Source organism: Centroberyx gerrardi, chromosome 6, assembly GCF_048128805.1.
Source record: "Centroberyx gerrardi isolate f3 chromosome 6, fCenGer3.hap1.cur.20231027, whole genome shotgun sequence".
NCBI classification, from domain to species: domain Eukaryota; kingdom Metazoa; phylum Chordata; class Actinopteri; order Beryciformes; family Berycidae; genus Centroberyx; species Centroberyx gerrardi.
The window spans coordinates 19,101,488-19,115,560 of NC_136002.1; the positions used below are offsets into that span (position 1 = coordinate 19,101,488).

Below are 14,073 nucleotides of genomic sequence, written 5' to 3' on the forward strand. Positions count from 1 at the left end.
CAATGCCACACCACCAATTTCAGTGACCCTCAGATGACCATCAGATTACAGGCTGTATGTCCAGTGTTTTCTTTACACTAATTCAGCAGCAGCGTTCGAACATCCCACTGTTGGAAAGTTGCTGCCAGTTCTGGGGAAAAAATGGCAATTAAGGAAAATCCTTTTTATAACCCCCACCCCACAAAATTTTTTTTTTTTATTTGTTTGTTTTTAAATGTAATCTTCACTCACCCAGGTCGAGATGGAAGATTAAATTTGATCTGTGCAATTAAAAATCTCTTCTTCAAGAGAGACCCAGCAGCGTCACAAAACACCCGAAAGTTGCATGCACACAGCATACAGCATTCATAAGCAAAAATACAATTAACAAGAACATGAAAGGTATTGAAAGTCCAAAGTCAACATTCGCTATATGAGCTGTCAAAAGGCAGTAGTGTAATAGTAGTCCAGTAAGGTTAAGGGTCAAGCATAAGTAGATCTCACATAAAAAGCATAGCTTGTTGAGTCGGGCTGTAGATCCTTCTTGAAGTCACTGAGAAAGACCAGCTCTTTCATCATTTTGGAACGAGGCAGAGAACATAAAAGCCCTTTATTCAATTTGGATCTTAGGGACATATCGCGGAAATAATTCCTTTGATTATAGACAGTCATTTCCAGTCAGTGATTTACCAAGTTTTTGAGAGATATGAGAGCACAATAAGGAAGTAGGCCCAGAATTGCCATATACTGCAAGTGGACAGGACATGTCGATCTGCCTGAGCATTTAAGGTACAATAATGAGCCTTACAGCCTGGTACCAGTCAGTATAATGTCACTCTTTAAGCAGCAATGTTTTAGAACTGCAGCTCTCTATGGAAATAGAATGGAAAGACTGGTTTGGAACTAAAAACCAAAGTGAAATTTCCCCTCCTCCCATTGCTGCAAAAATTCCCAGAGGAAACACTGCTCCATGCCTGAAGGAATCCACGTGGCCAGCACCTCTCAGTTATGTGGAGAGATAGCTATAAGATTACAAATATCATTTTGTGTAGACCTGCTTCACACGGGAACGTCAAAAGCACGAATAAAGAGACTCGTATTGAAAGGGAAAAACAAGTCTGAACAGAGCAAGAGTAGTACTTGAAGATAAGAAATTATCTAAGTCTGCCATAGAGCCAAGTGACGCGTGCTCTATCACTACCACACATGTACAGCACGCACACTCTCTGTACTCTGCATACACACTGTGATCTCCAGCGAGATCCAGCACTCCGGACATCACGTGGGCCCACTGGCAGACATCTTTGTTATGAAAGAACACTTTCTGCTCCCAGGTCTAGGAAATAAAGGCAGCACAGAGGCCTACATCTGCAAGGATCAATTTTGGTTATTAGTACAGCGACTACCTTCATTGACTTTTTGTGCATTCATTAAATTTATTGCATTCATTGCAGGATTATTAAGTTTTAGGGAAAAGCCGAGGCCAAATATTGCTTGATTATTCTTTTCCATTGCAATGGACCCCTGGAATCCCCCCTGTTCTCTGCATGCAAACTAGAACTAACAAACCCAGTCCAAATATGTCTAGAATTTGTAATACATGTCTGGTGTGGACACCTGTAGGTGGGTCATGATCCACCTGGATTATTAGACAGTCTGAGAATGTTTGTGCTTAGCCTGCTTCCAGACACAGTAGTTGATAGGATTACTGTAGTAACGCTCTGCCGTAAACAAAGTAGCTGTGTGTGTGTGTGTGCATGTGTCTTTGTAATTCTGAGGCCAATGTTCCACTTGTGATGTTGACTCAACAACAGCAACTCCTACTCCTGTGACCCAGAGAGCTCGGGAGCAGAGGCTCGAAAAATGAATGAGAGAAAGGGATGTGGTGGAAAAGAGTGAGAACTACAGAAGTGTACAGAGAGAAAGAGAGAATCATTGGAGGGTAAAACAGAAAAAGAGGTGTAGTTTGAGAGGTTGAGATAATGTGGTTTGTTTAGTAAAAAGATTTTACTAGGCACCATACCCTGTTGTATGTAGATGAAATGGCTGCTCCCATTAGCCCAGGGAAGTTATATGACCACAGTGTAATCCCCCCTCTGCCAGCACACCAGAACCCATCGTGATTAGTTAACCTCATTTTAGAGAATCCATAGATTGCCTCATGGATCATCTCAAGGTATTACAAAACCATTTTGTCCTGATTCGCTATGTCCTGATTGCACAATGTAATATTGTTATGTAAGACATTTATATGTCATCATCAGCTGCAGCAATAGCAGCATTGAATTTGCCAGGCAGACACTGACTGGTAGCTGCAGCAGCAGACTTAGCTTTGGAAGCAGACCGTATTACAGTATCCCATCCCACGAAATTGAACAATCATTTCTAATTTGCATATACACATTCTGGAGATGGATCAAGCCATTCAGCCATGCTGCATTTGGACAAATGGATGAAGGGCCAATCCAAATCTCGCCTCTTCCTCCGTTATTGTCCTCCAGAGAGTTGCCTGCTCTTTTCTGACATTATGGATTTCTTAGGTCTCCTCCTGGGACTAGGTTACAAAAAGCAAAGTAATTCAAGTTGGGGATGTTTAGCGATCCACCCAGTTACAGCACATCAGCGAGACGATAGATGAGCCTTCCCTCTCTTCTCAGTTCTCTCGTCAGACCAAACACCAGTACATGAGGAGCAGGAGGGGTGTGTGTCTGTGTGAGTGTGTGTGCGAGTGTGTGTGTGTGTGTCTGGAGCTGTAAAGACAAAGAAGCGGAGCTGGGCTTGGCACGAGGAGGCGGAGAGTGATGGGTTCCTTCTTGCAGGGGGTGGGTGGGCACAGTAATGGGCACTGCACAAGCATCCATGCCAGACTGTTGACTTGCCTTTGTGTCTAGCTGTCTGTCTGTCTGTCTATCAGTCCACTCCTCCTCAGCCTGCCTCACCACTGCAGGATGGATCAAACCTGGAAATTGGGTCAACCACAAATAAAGTGGAGTCGCAGAGGCAGCGGCAGGAGGGGAGATGAGGCAGAGGAGAATAGGGGAGAGAGCAGGGGACATCCATTTGAATTTGGAAGGTGGTGGGGAAATGTAGGGCATGCATATTTAAGAAAGCGCTGCTGGAGAGAGGGGAGTATGATAGCTGGCAGTGAGTAGACTCAGTCATACACATCTCTTGTCTGATGGAAAGGGAAAGAAGGAGAGAGAGAGACTGTTCATCGCAAAAGCATATTCAGGCTATTTATCAAGCTGTATTGTTATTTATTTATGCTGCCAATTTCTATTTGACCGTAAAACATAGAAAGCATCCCTCATATTGCTGGATCAGTTTCCTCTGTATCCTCTGAAATTTTGGTGCTGAGAGACAAAAACAAAAAACAATATATATATGATATAAGAAGGTAATCATGAAGCGAGGAAGTCTACCTAAAGTGGGGATAATTATTTGGTACCAAATGATTTACAAGACCTGAGAATTCAATAACATTTTCTGTATTGCATGGTGTCTGTCGCACAGATTGCCATTGATGATGAGATTGGATGTCTGTACCATGCTTGCCTGTTACTGAGTGGTATGTTTACAAACAAGAAAACGAGTCAAGAGACTCAAGCCTTTGGGGAACTTGTATTGTTATTTTAAGCAATTAAATATGGAAAATTCAACGACATTGATTCGCTATTAGCACCCTAAAATTTAGCAAGCCTATAGATCTTTAATAGACCTTATATGATGTTCAGCACATCGTCTGGTAATACATGATTGTTACATATACATCCTGAAAACTGACTATGAGGTTGTCTTAACATACTTCAAGGCTTAAAAAGTCCTTCCTAACATCTGTCTACCTAGTCCTTGAATACCTTTGAACTTGAAGCATTATTATTCTGGAAGTCCTGCAGTTTTTTTTTTTTTTTTTGTCTTTAATGTTGCTAAAGGTCACAGTAAATCTACAAAGAGCTAATGGCGTTGGCATGAATCTGCAAAAATAGGCGACCAAACAGGGGTAACATCATTTCCAAGATCTTCAGTGACAGTTACTATGATCAAATGGAAGTCTTCAGTACTAGTAACACCAATACTTGCATGTTAGAAATTCATGAGTCTGCCAAAATTAAATCACCACCAACATCTAGGCTATTACTCCACACATAGGTGTGAAAGTGATATGGGTGCCATATTTAAGTGGTTTGGCGTCCTCCATTTATCCATTACTGATGTAGACATTTGTAGAAACGGAGAAAGGTGTGAGTCTGTGCCCCTTGTCCTCCAGACTCTCTCTCCCACTTTCTGGCTGGTGCTATCTGGTGTCTAGCCAGAGGGCAATCCGAAGAGCCTGTTTGTATCCATAATGTTAGTCCCATCCAAACCTGAGCAGCTGTTGAGAGACTTAGCTCCTCACCCAGCACTTAGCAGAAGTGGAACACACTGGTTGTTGAGCTGTTCCCTAATACCCCTATGATTCATACTTGTTCTGTTCGCTTTCCCAGAATGCAACACTGCGTGCCTGACTGTGCTAAGGTCCTTGCCCCCGCTGACATTGAATCAGTGGATTACTCATCCCTCCACTGGGGCGACATACCGCATTGTGTGTGTGCATGTATTTTTGTGTGTGTATGGCTGCTTACTGTTGATTGCTCAAACAGTAATGGCTTGTTTTTCAGCCACTAGAACCAGCAGCAGCAGATACAGCGCTGCCATTCTTGTAGAGCTACGATGATTTCTGGCGTTCAGCATTTGTATTATTCAGTAATTCAGTGTTTCAAGTGTTAAACACCCAAGCAGGATTCCTTATTTCATACTCCAAAGTCCACGATGCTGCCCCAATGAGGCATGGTTATTGCAGGGCATAAGGTCAGTATTGTGTAAGCAAGTGCGGTAATGTGTGTGTGTGTGTGAGAGAGAGAGAGAGAGAGGTTTGATCCCAGAGCAGTTATTACCAGTCCTACAGCACATTAGTTTTTTGTCCTGGTCCCCTCACAGGTCCATGTTTGGACGCCCTTGACACATTCCCTTGCCCAGTGTGTTTTTTGATTAGCAGCGTCGCATGAAAACTGCCCCGGTCACTGGACGGGCTCCACTGTGGAATTTGTCAGCTCCTATCTAATCAGGTTTTCTCATTCTGTGTGAGGTTAACCATTCATCAACCACGCTGCTGATGACGAACCTGTGCGCCTATAGCATCATCTCCCTGGGACTTAATAGTGCAAGTTATGGCCTAGTTACACCTTCTACTTTGCTCAGTGCTGTGTTGGGAGAATAGAGTATTATGAGGCTGAGGTGTTTACATTGTGACGCATGTCGCTGCCCTCAGGACATATGTTGCTCCACTTTGAACATCTTATGTGTAGTTAATGGCACAGTGTTTTTGACATTAATGGGCTGTGAAATTGGCTTGGCGTGACATGTTGATATAGCATGACAGAGGCCTAGGTTAAAAATTCTGTCAAAGTCGTCTTTTATTTCTACAATTGATTTGCCTACCTGCCTCGCTGTGACATCTGTACACTAGGGAAATTACTGCAATATTACTGGTGTGGAAAAAAGGAAATTAAAGAAACTACCAATAAATTAAAATACAGAGACCAGACAGAAAATATCTGTAGAAATCTAAGATAAAAGCAGCCTTGTCTGCTCTGTGATTACAAAAAAATTCAGAACACTTGCTCTTTCTATGAAGTAGACTCAGTGAGTAAATCCAAGGGAAAGCTATGATTCCTTATGGATTTCACCTCATCCATGAAAGGGACGTATAGGAGAAGACAAGTTAGAGCAGGGTTTTTAATTCAACTGAAGGTGTTCCTAACATTTTGTGCACTCTGTGTCCTCTTATAAGACGTTTTGTTGGTCGGGTGTATTGTGGTTGTTGTGTTGTCAGGTTTGGTCGGTGGTCTGTATTCAAACCAGTTGCAAGGAAAGCCAACACAGTGTCCTGTCCTGTTTGCCACAGAGTGTGAAATGAAGAGTTTGCTAGCTATGTGGATGGAGAGGTGTGAAGAGGAACCCCGCCGACGGCAACAAACACCACAAACGCCACCATTTCCACAGTTCACAGGGCCGGATAAAATCAGGTTGCCTGTAATGGCCTATCAGCTTGACTTTGTAAAGATTACAGAACGTTGAAGGTGAAACGTGAGAGAAACAATGAGGTCATTGTGAGAGCGGACAATGAGCGACAGGTCAGTGATTTGAATGCTTGGAGTAAAGTTCATGACCTGTGGGCCCCCAGAGCCAGCACTGGGTCTAGACCCTGGTTTTCATGTATTTGTCTACCCAAACAAGCAGCTTCTCTATTTGTCTTCCTAATCTGTGCGGAGTCGGTGCTAAGTAGATAAACAGATAAATCTGATGTTTTTGTTAGACATTGGGAAAGAGCCTTGGTTCATATTTACATTTGTATGTCTGTGTGTGCACTACACAGTCATACACTGACAGATTCACTGCATCATTACTACAACACCAGAAGGGTTGGGTCATCTTGGCCTCCCTGCTGTACCCCTCCTGTCCTCCTTCCTCCCTTCTTGTCCTCCCTTTTCTCCCCCCTTCCCTGTTCCAACTTCTACTAATGTGGACATTATGTAGAAGCAGGCCAGTTCTCAGAAGTCTGGTCCTCCCTTTCCTCCTCCAGCTATGACAACACACTACATTCTCTTCTGTCAACCCCTGGCCTACTCACACACACACTCTCTTACACACACACACATTCACGCAGGGTAAGGACACGGGTTTGGAAGAATCATTATATTGTATTCAGTCATTTACAAAAGCAAACAGTAACATACATCATGTGTAAACTAGTGTTGGCACCAGGCCTGCACTTCAGCAGAAAGTAAATGTTTTCAGCGTAACCATCAGTACTCAGTGGAATGAGAAATGCACATGCATGCAAACACTGGCAGACTTTTTTTTTATGTTTGCATTTGAACCTAGCAAAAAGTGATATATTATACTGTGTCTGAAAGGCCTGTACAGTCATGTTATATAAGTTAATGTAAAACGTTATCCACGCATAGTTCTAACATGACACATCGCCGCCCCCTTCCCCCTTTTTCTTTCTGGCTGCAGACTACCTGGCAAAGCACGGCCGTCTGAGTGAGCTGGAGGCCCGGAGGAAGTTCTGGCAGATCCTATCGGCGGTGGAGTACTGTCACAACCGCAACATTGTCCACAGGGACCTCAAGGCCGAGAATCTGCTGCTGGATGGTCACATGAACATCAAGATAGCAGGTACCGCAGCTGTGCTGTACAGTAGGACACACATACACTACCAGTCAAAAGGTTGGAGACGCCACATTTTTCTCTATTTTTACTATTTTCCACATTTTAGTAAAAACATCAAAACTATAAAAAAAATTATGAAAGAAAAATATGAAAGATAAGATAAGATAAAAATTATGCAGTGACCAAAAAAGTGTTAAACAAATCAAAACTATCTTATATTTTTGATTATTTCAAGTAACCACCCTTTGCCTTGATGGGAAGGCAAAGGCTTTGGAAAGAAATTCACACATAGGCATCCACTTCACTATTTATATTTGTCTAAGAAACAAATTTCAAGCATTTAAGCATAAGCCTTTAGATCAAAATGGCTTTAAGATAATGAAAAACATAGTACATTCAATCAGGTGTGTCCAAACTTTTGACTGGTAGTGTATATATACTCTGATGCACATTCACATGCCTCCACATATACAAGATACAAGACTTGTATATGTGGTGGAATATGTTGTACACAAAGTAATAAACCGTACAAAAAGTAATTAACAGCAAGTGAAAGCAACAGTGAACAGCAACAATTGTCTGACAACTGAAAGCTACAAGCTCTGTTGTCTGCATGGAATAATTTTGTTTTGATCCATTGCCTACTATGATCTCAGCGGCGGTGTAGTTCAGAAATGTCTTAACTACCTGCCCAGGCCATTGGCACAGTGTTGAGAAGTGGCCAGAGGCCGCTTGCTAGCTAGCTGCTGGCTGAGGGAGGCCAGTACAGACGCAGACTCTGGGTGAGTCTCAAAAGCCTCTGACTGAATCTGAAGGCCCCAAAACCAGATTGTTGATCGGAGGAGATCAACAATCCTTCCCCAGTGACTCAGTGACAAAAAAAGAGGACAAAAAGAAGAAAAGAGTCAAAGGCAGAGATTTGAGACTAAGCCGGAGTTCTGTAGTACAAGCTTGAGAGAGCGATTATTAGGCAACTGGCATTTAGAGCTAGCTGGTGAGAATGTCATCCTACTGCTGTGTCCCAGAGTGGAGGGAGGGGCGGCTGGCTTTGCAGGGATTGAGGGCAAGTCATGGAAGAGCTTGGGTTTAATTGCGGGAGGAGAGGAGGTGGTGAAAGGGATTGGCTACTTTGGAGAACGAGCTAAAGAGAAGACACAGGGCTGGCTTGCTTTGAAAGGGGGGAGGAAGAGAAGATAAGGAGAGGTGCATATTGGGATGGCAGGGATGCACTTTCCATGGGAGGTGTTCGTCATGGAACGACAGACTGTTGGCTGCAGTGACATTGCTCTGAAAAAGGCCAAGGTTTATCTTAAGAGGAGTGTAGGTGCAGGGAATGACGTAAAGAGGCCTGGTGCTTAGATTTAGGTACGTGAAGGCAGGGTGAGAAGGGTTGGGCGGTGAAGGGAGGGATATTGTTGTGATGTAACTGTCATTTGGAGATGGGCTGTTTGCCGTGGTGTCATTTGACTACAAAAAGAGGACAGGGTTTGCCATGGGGTAGAGGTGCAGAAGCGGTTGGATGTCCCAATGAGGTCTGGCAAACCCTGTGACGCAGGACATTTACCTTGTGACTCCCGGGTTTACCTTAGAGGGGTTGAGGGAATGCAGAGCCAGTGGCATAATATTTGAATGCCACAAAGTCTAAGCGTTCCTGCTTCAGGGGCCTAGTTAAGGGTAATTTATGCTTCTGCGTCAAACCTACGACCGCAGAGGCTGCCACCATAGCTTACATGCACCTCTCCAAAAATCTAACTGCGCGAAGGGCAAAGCAAGACCACAAGAAATGTGATTGGCCCGCTTCGTATTTACCTGTATCCAGTTGATGTCTGCCAATAGTGAAGACAACATGAAGCAGATCGAAGAGAGACTAGCTGAGGACGGCTGCAAATACATTCATTTGTAGGACAGCTAATCTCTGAATTATATAGACTACCTGATGTCACTGAATTCACAGTGAGAAATATCCCAGAACATGAGTTTCAGAGAATGTAAACACTACTACTTCTTCTGTTATTACTTCCGTGTTAACAAAGCGCGCCACTGCCGTCACCATCGCAGAACCATAAATGCTTTTACCAATTTGACGTAGTGTAATTAATAATAAGTATAATTTGGCCTTTACAGTGTAGGCTCCAGGCAGAAATGGCCCCCTGTCCCAGGACTTCACATTACAGTGGGGCTTCTTGCTTCAAAAATGTCCAAAGAAATCATTGTTTAGGGCTCTGATAAATTTACTACCTTAGAAAAAAAGTGAGAGATGAGCATCCCACTGAGCATCCCAGTAACCCTTCATACTCAACTTGGCCAACGTCCAGTGGCTTGTGTTCTTCTCTAAAGGGTGAATTAGGCAGTTATGGAAAGACCAGAAAGAATCATATGATGACTGATAGGGAACCAAGTGTTTCTCCTGTTCATCTTTCGTCGCTTTGTCCACCGTGTCTCTGTGGAGGTTCCACGTTGACAACTTGGAGGTGTTATTACCCCAGCAGTAATTTTCACAAACATGTCTGACTCGCAGCCAATTGTCCACGCAGCAGATTAGATTTGAAGCAGGAAACCATGAACAGAAGATTACCTGGCCTGTGATTAGAGAGACCTTCGTAAACTGTCAAAGTTCCATGTTGATAAGACCCTCATGACCCTTTTTTACAAATCCTACATTGAGTCTGTATTAACATTTTCTGTAATCTGCTGGTATGGCAATCTCAGCGTCAAGGCCAAAACTGCTCTTTCCAAAATAGTGAAAGTCAGCAGTAAAATCCTAGGTGTCCAGCAAAGTAACCTCACTGACCTGTATAACAGACAGGTAGTGCGGAAGGCTAAATCCATCCTATCAGTCAGTGCCCACCCCCTTCACTCGGAGTTTCAGATCCTACCTTCTGGCTCCCAGTTCAGATTTCCCCCTGTAAAGAGCAACAGATACAAGCACTCATTCATTCCCACCGCCATTTCCCTTCTGAACTCAGGCCAGGGGGGTAGTTAGCAGTGATGGTGTTGTTCTTTGATGATGATGATGGTGACGATGATGATGATGATGATGATGGCGATGGTTGTGACAATGTTTCACAATGTTGCCGACCTTGGCTAACTATGTCGATTTTATTTTGTTTATGATGATGTTGTCGGTTATGTTGTTTACATAAGGCTGTTGTATTGTATTTACATATTCATGTTGTATTTATATTGGTGACATGTTGATCTTGTAACTGATGTCCCGGAATTCAGCACTTTATTTGTGTTTTATTTGTGTAAGCACTTTAGCACCTTATTTTTGTATGCAATTCTTTGATTGGGAAGGTCAACTTGGGACCACTGTTGTTCTCCCCGAGTCCGCAGTGCCCCCTCCCCCCCCGTTTGATGTACCTTGCGTAGGTGTTTCGTACTTTATAGTTTTGTATCTATGTCTGTTTTGTATGTCTTGCTGCAAAACCAATTGCTCTCCGGGGACAAATAAAGTTGAAGTTGAAGTTGAACCTCTCTGGGGAGGATATCAGAAGATATGTACATCCTGTACCTCTCAGAGATGTACATCCTGTACCTCACACTCTCTTGACAGGTTTGTCTAATAGTAGGTTGGCGTCTTCCTCTCTTTAACTCGCTACCCCAAAAGTAGGACTAAACGTTTCAGTCTTGTCCCCTACATTGGTTACAATATGCATTAAAGACATTCAAGTCATTTTAGATCAGCTAAAAGCAATCAGTCACCAAACCATGGTAAAAATGGATAGAGGATTGAACCACCATTTTTTTTCTTATTTGTGTTCGGTCTGTATTGGTGTTATTGATATACAGTCCAACTTTCATACAGACTTTCAGACTGAGAGGTGTTCTTATATATATTTGGCCTGGATTTTTTCCCTCTAGTCCAGTGACGCCTGCCTGCCTTCTAAAGGCCACCCCTGGTCGGCCGATCTGTATGAAGCTCAGCCAGGCAGCGGTCAGTCAAAGAAAGGTCATGCTCATGGTGGCTGGAGAGGAGGGGAGAGGAGAAGAGAGGGGAGTCGAGGTAGCGGGGGGTGCCCTTTATATTTTCACTTCAAACAGCCCCTTTAAGCTTGAGCTGACAGAAAGACGGGGAGGGAAAGAGAGCGCGGAGAAAGGGTGTAGAAAAGAGGGGCGCTGTTGTTCGTTCAGAAGAGGGAAGGAGGCTGCGGCAATCCTTGTGCCTCAGCAGGCGAAGGCGTATTCCACGTACTGGAACGGGTCGAGTTCAAACCAGACTCACAAACTCTGTCACATGCCTACAGTCGAATAAAGCAAGAGCAGTTTAAAAAGTCTCAAAGGACAACCAAGCCTCAAATATGTCATACATTATCTCATAACCCGAAACCATTAACAGCCTTTTACGACTTAATTTGCTTTATGAGTTATCGGGACTTTTTGAGTTTTAAGCCGTGTGATGTCATTGGAAGAACACCGAACCCTCAAGGTGTTAAAGCTCAATGAAATGATGTAGAAGCAAAATACAGTAAGTGGAGACGAACTCCTCAGTGAGGGATCCTGCTGGAGAAACCGTCTCTAATTTAATTTTTTATATACACGGAGGTGTATTGGGTTTTATAGCAATACAAATCAAAAGAAAGCACTACAACCAAATATCTAGTACATTTAAGACCGAAGTGAAAATAGTTTATGGGGGGAATTAATTACAACTAAAGGAAAAAGAATCAGTGAATCATTGAAATGTCCCTTTAATAAAAGAGGGAAAGACGCTGAGGTGATGTGACCTGAGGCACAGGAGGGGGAAGACGGAGGGAGAGGAGAAAAGAAATAGGTGTGAAGGTGACAACAAGTGCGTGAGTGTGATTGGGGAAAGCTGGGGGGAATTCAGAGTGAGCGAAGAGAGAGTGAGTGAATCCAGGGCAGCACGTTGTGAGCCACAGGCATAACTATGTCGATGCTCATACTTTCTTATTGGAAATGACGCGGTAACATTTTTGACTGCTGGACACTGGCCTCCCACCGCAGCGGGACAATAGTGCTGCGGTGGGATAGTTAGGATACATTCTCCATATACACACACACACACACGCACACACACAAACATTTTTCTTTAAGCTGTGGCAGTGTATTCCACTGAGACATGTTTAGGCTAATATTATGCTAATACTCTTGTGCGCGACACACACACCCCGCCCATCCTGTGGAGCGGAGTAGCCTGCAGCGTGGTGGAGCGCTTGACGTCAACCAGTCTGCTCAGTATTCAGCTCCATGAAATGGGTCACAGCTTCTGACGATAAACCAACTGCACTGCTCCGCTCCGCTCTGCCTGCATCTCACATCTCACCTTCACAGCAGCATCGCACAGTAAACATACTTGTAATAAACCCCACTGTGGCGCGCCGCTCTACCCCCTACTTTATTTCACCTCACCTGCCACTATCTGCACTGCAGTACCTAATTGGATTAAAATTTTAACACCCTGATCACACACACGCACCCACTAGTTCCTCCTCAATCGTTGTGTCTGTCCTGCACTAATCTCCCAAACCCAATTCCTATCTGTGTTTTCCAGTGCACTTGCAAAATATTCCTTACCATTTTGTTTTGTTTCCAGTCACAATACGGCCTTCAATATAGATTCCTCATCATCATCATCCTCATCCCTAAGACATCTTTGAGGTCAACCTGGGTTGTGTGGCTACTAGCTGTGTGTGTGTGTGCCTGTCTGTCTGAATATGTCCAGCCAGGTTAATATCAGTGATTAATAATTGTAAATGAGCGTTTTGAAACAACAATTATCACTTAAAGGTGGTAATTGAAACAATGCTCAAGGCAGATGAAGAGGACATTGCAGTAGCAGGTCAATTGGTGTATGTATGTAGATTCAGTTGGTTATAGATTGTTTGCAATTCATGGTAAAGGGTGGTAAAGAGAAAAGTTGATGCAGAACAGAGCGAAGAAAAAGGAACTGGTTACACATTCTCTTTCTCTCTCTGTCTCTCTCGCTGCTGACTGTGTGTGTGTGTGTGTGTGTCCCTACACCCCCTGTTATGTAAGCTAGATTTTTTTTTTATTAGTGTTATTTGTTTGTTTGGCAATACATTTTTTTTTTCTGTTTTATATAACTATTATGAATGATGGAAAGAAAGAAAAAAAGAAAAGGGGAGTTAAGTGAGCCTTGTTTGATCGTCCACCGCTGTAGCTGTCAGGTCCCATGACACCATCACAGGGCCCCACTGATGATGAAGTAACACCTTAGGGCAGGGAAGAGCAAGTTCACTCAGATGTGAAGCTTAAAACCCCAAAACAAAACACACAAACCTAGGAACCGACATGCAAGAGTGTGTGTGTTTGTGTGTGTTAGAGGAGAGGAAAGGAGAGGAGAGGGGAGGGAGAGGGAGAGCGAGAGAGAGCGAGAGAGAGAGAGAGAGAGATGAAAAAGAGACAAAGGATCATACACTGCACTGTAGGGGGGTAGAAAGTGGGAGGTGGGGTGAGAGCGAGAACGATATAAAGTGATATAAAAGGGGGTAGGCTGAGTGATTGCAGGCACGCAAGTTGGCTAAGCGAGATTTGGCAATACCCAGATATTACTGCAGCTCTTAGTTGGATTTTAATGAAAGGCAGACTTGAACTTCTCAGAGTTGTGTGTGTGTGTGTGTGTGTGCAAGTGTATGTTTGACTTCTCTGTCTTGTTCCTCTGATGAAGATAAAGTCTGAGTTCTAGGCGCTGTACGGATGACCAATCAGAACACAGCATTGTGATGACCTCATGTCAGTCTCCAGGGAGGTTACCTCAGATGAAAGCCCATTTCCTCAATGTACAAATATGCAGATCACATAATATTACATTATGCAAAACCTGCAGACCCCTCCAAGACATTTACACATTCTCGAACACAAGGTATAACCCATCTTTGTTGCGTTGTTATAGTT

At 43.5% G+C, this 14,073-nt stretch overlaps 1 protein-coding gene across 1 annotated transcript in view; it reads left to right on the forward strand.

The window, feature by feature from the left end:
• Positions 1 to 14,073, forward strand: part of sik2b (salt-inducible kinase 2b) — a 40,798-nt gene that overhangs the window by 7,210 nt on the left and 19,515 nt on the right. Inside the window, exon 4 of the mRNA XM_071900646.2 lies at positions 7,039 to 7,200. Within this exon, the coding sequence (XP_071756747.1) occupies positions 7,039 to 7,200 (162 nt within the window). The remainder of the gene's footprint in view (positions 1 to 7,038; positions 7,201 to 14,073) is intronic.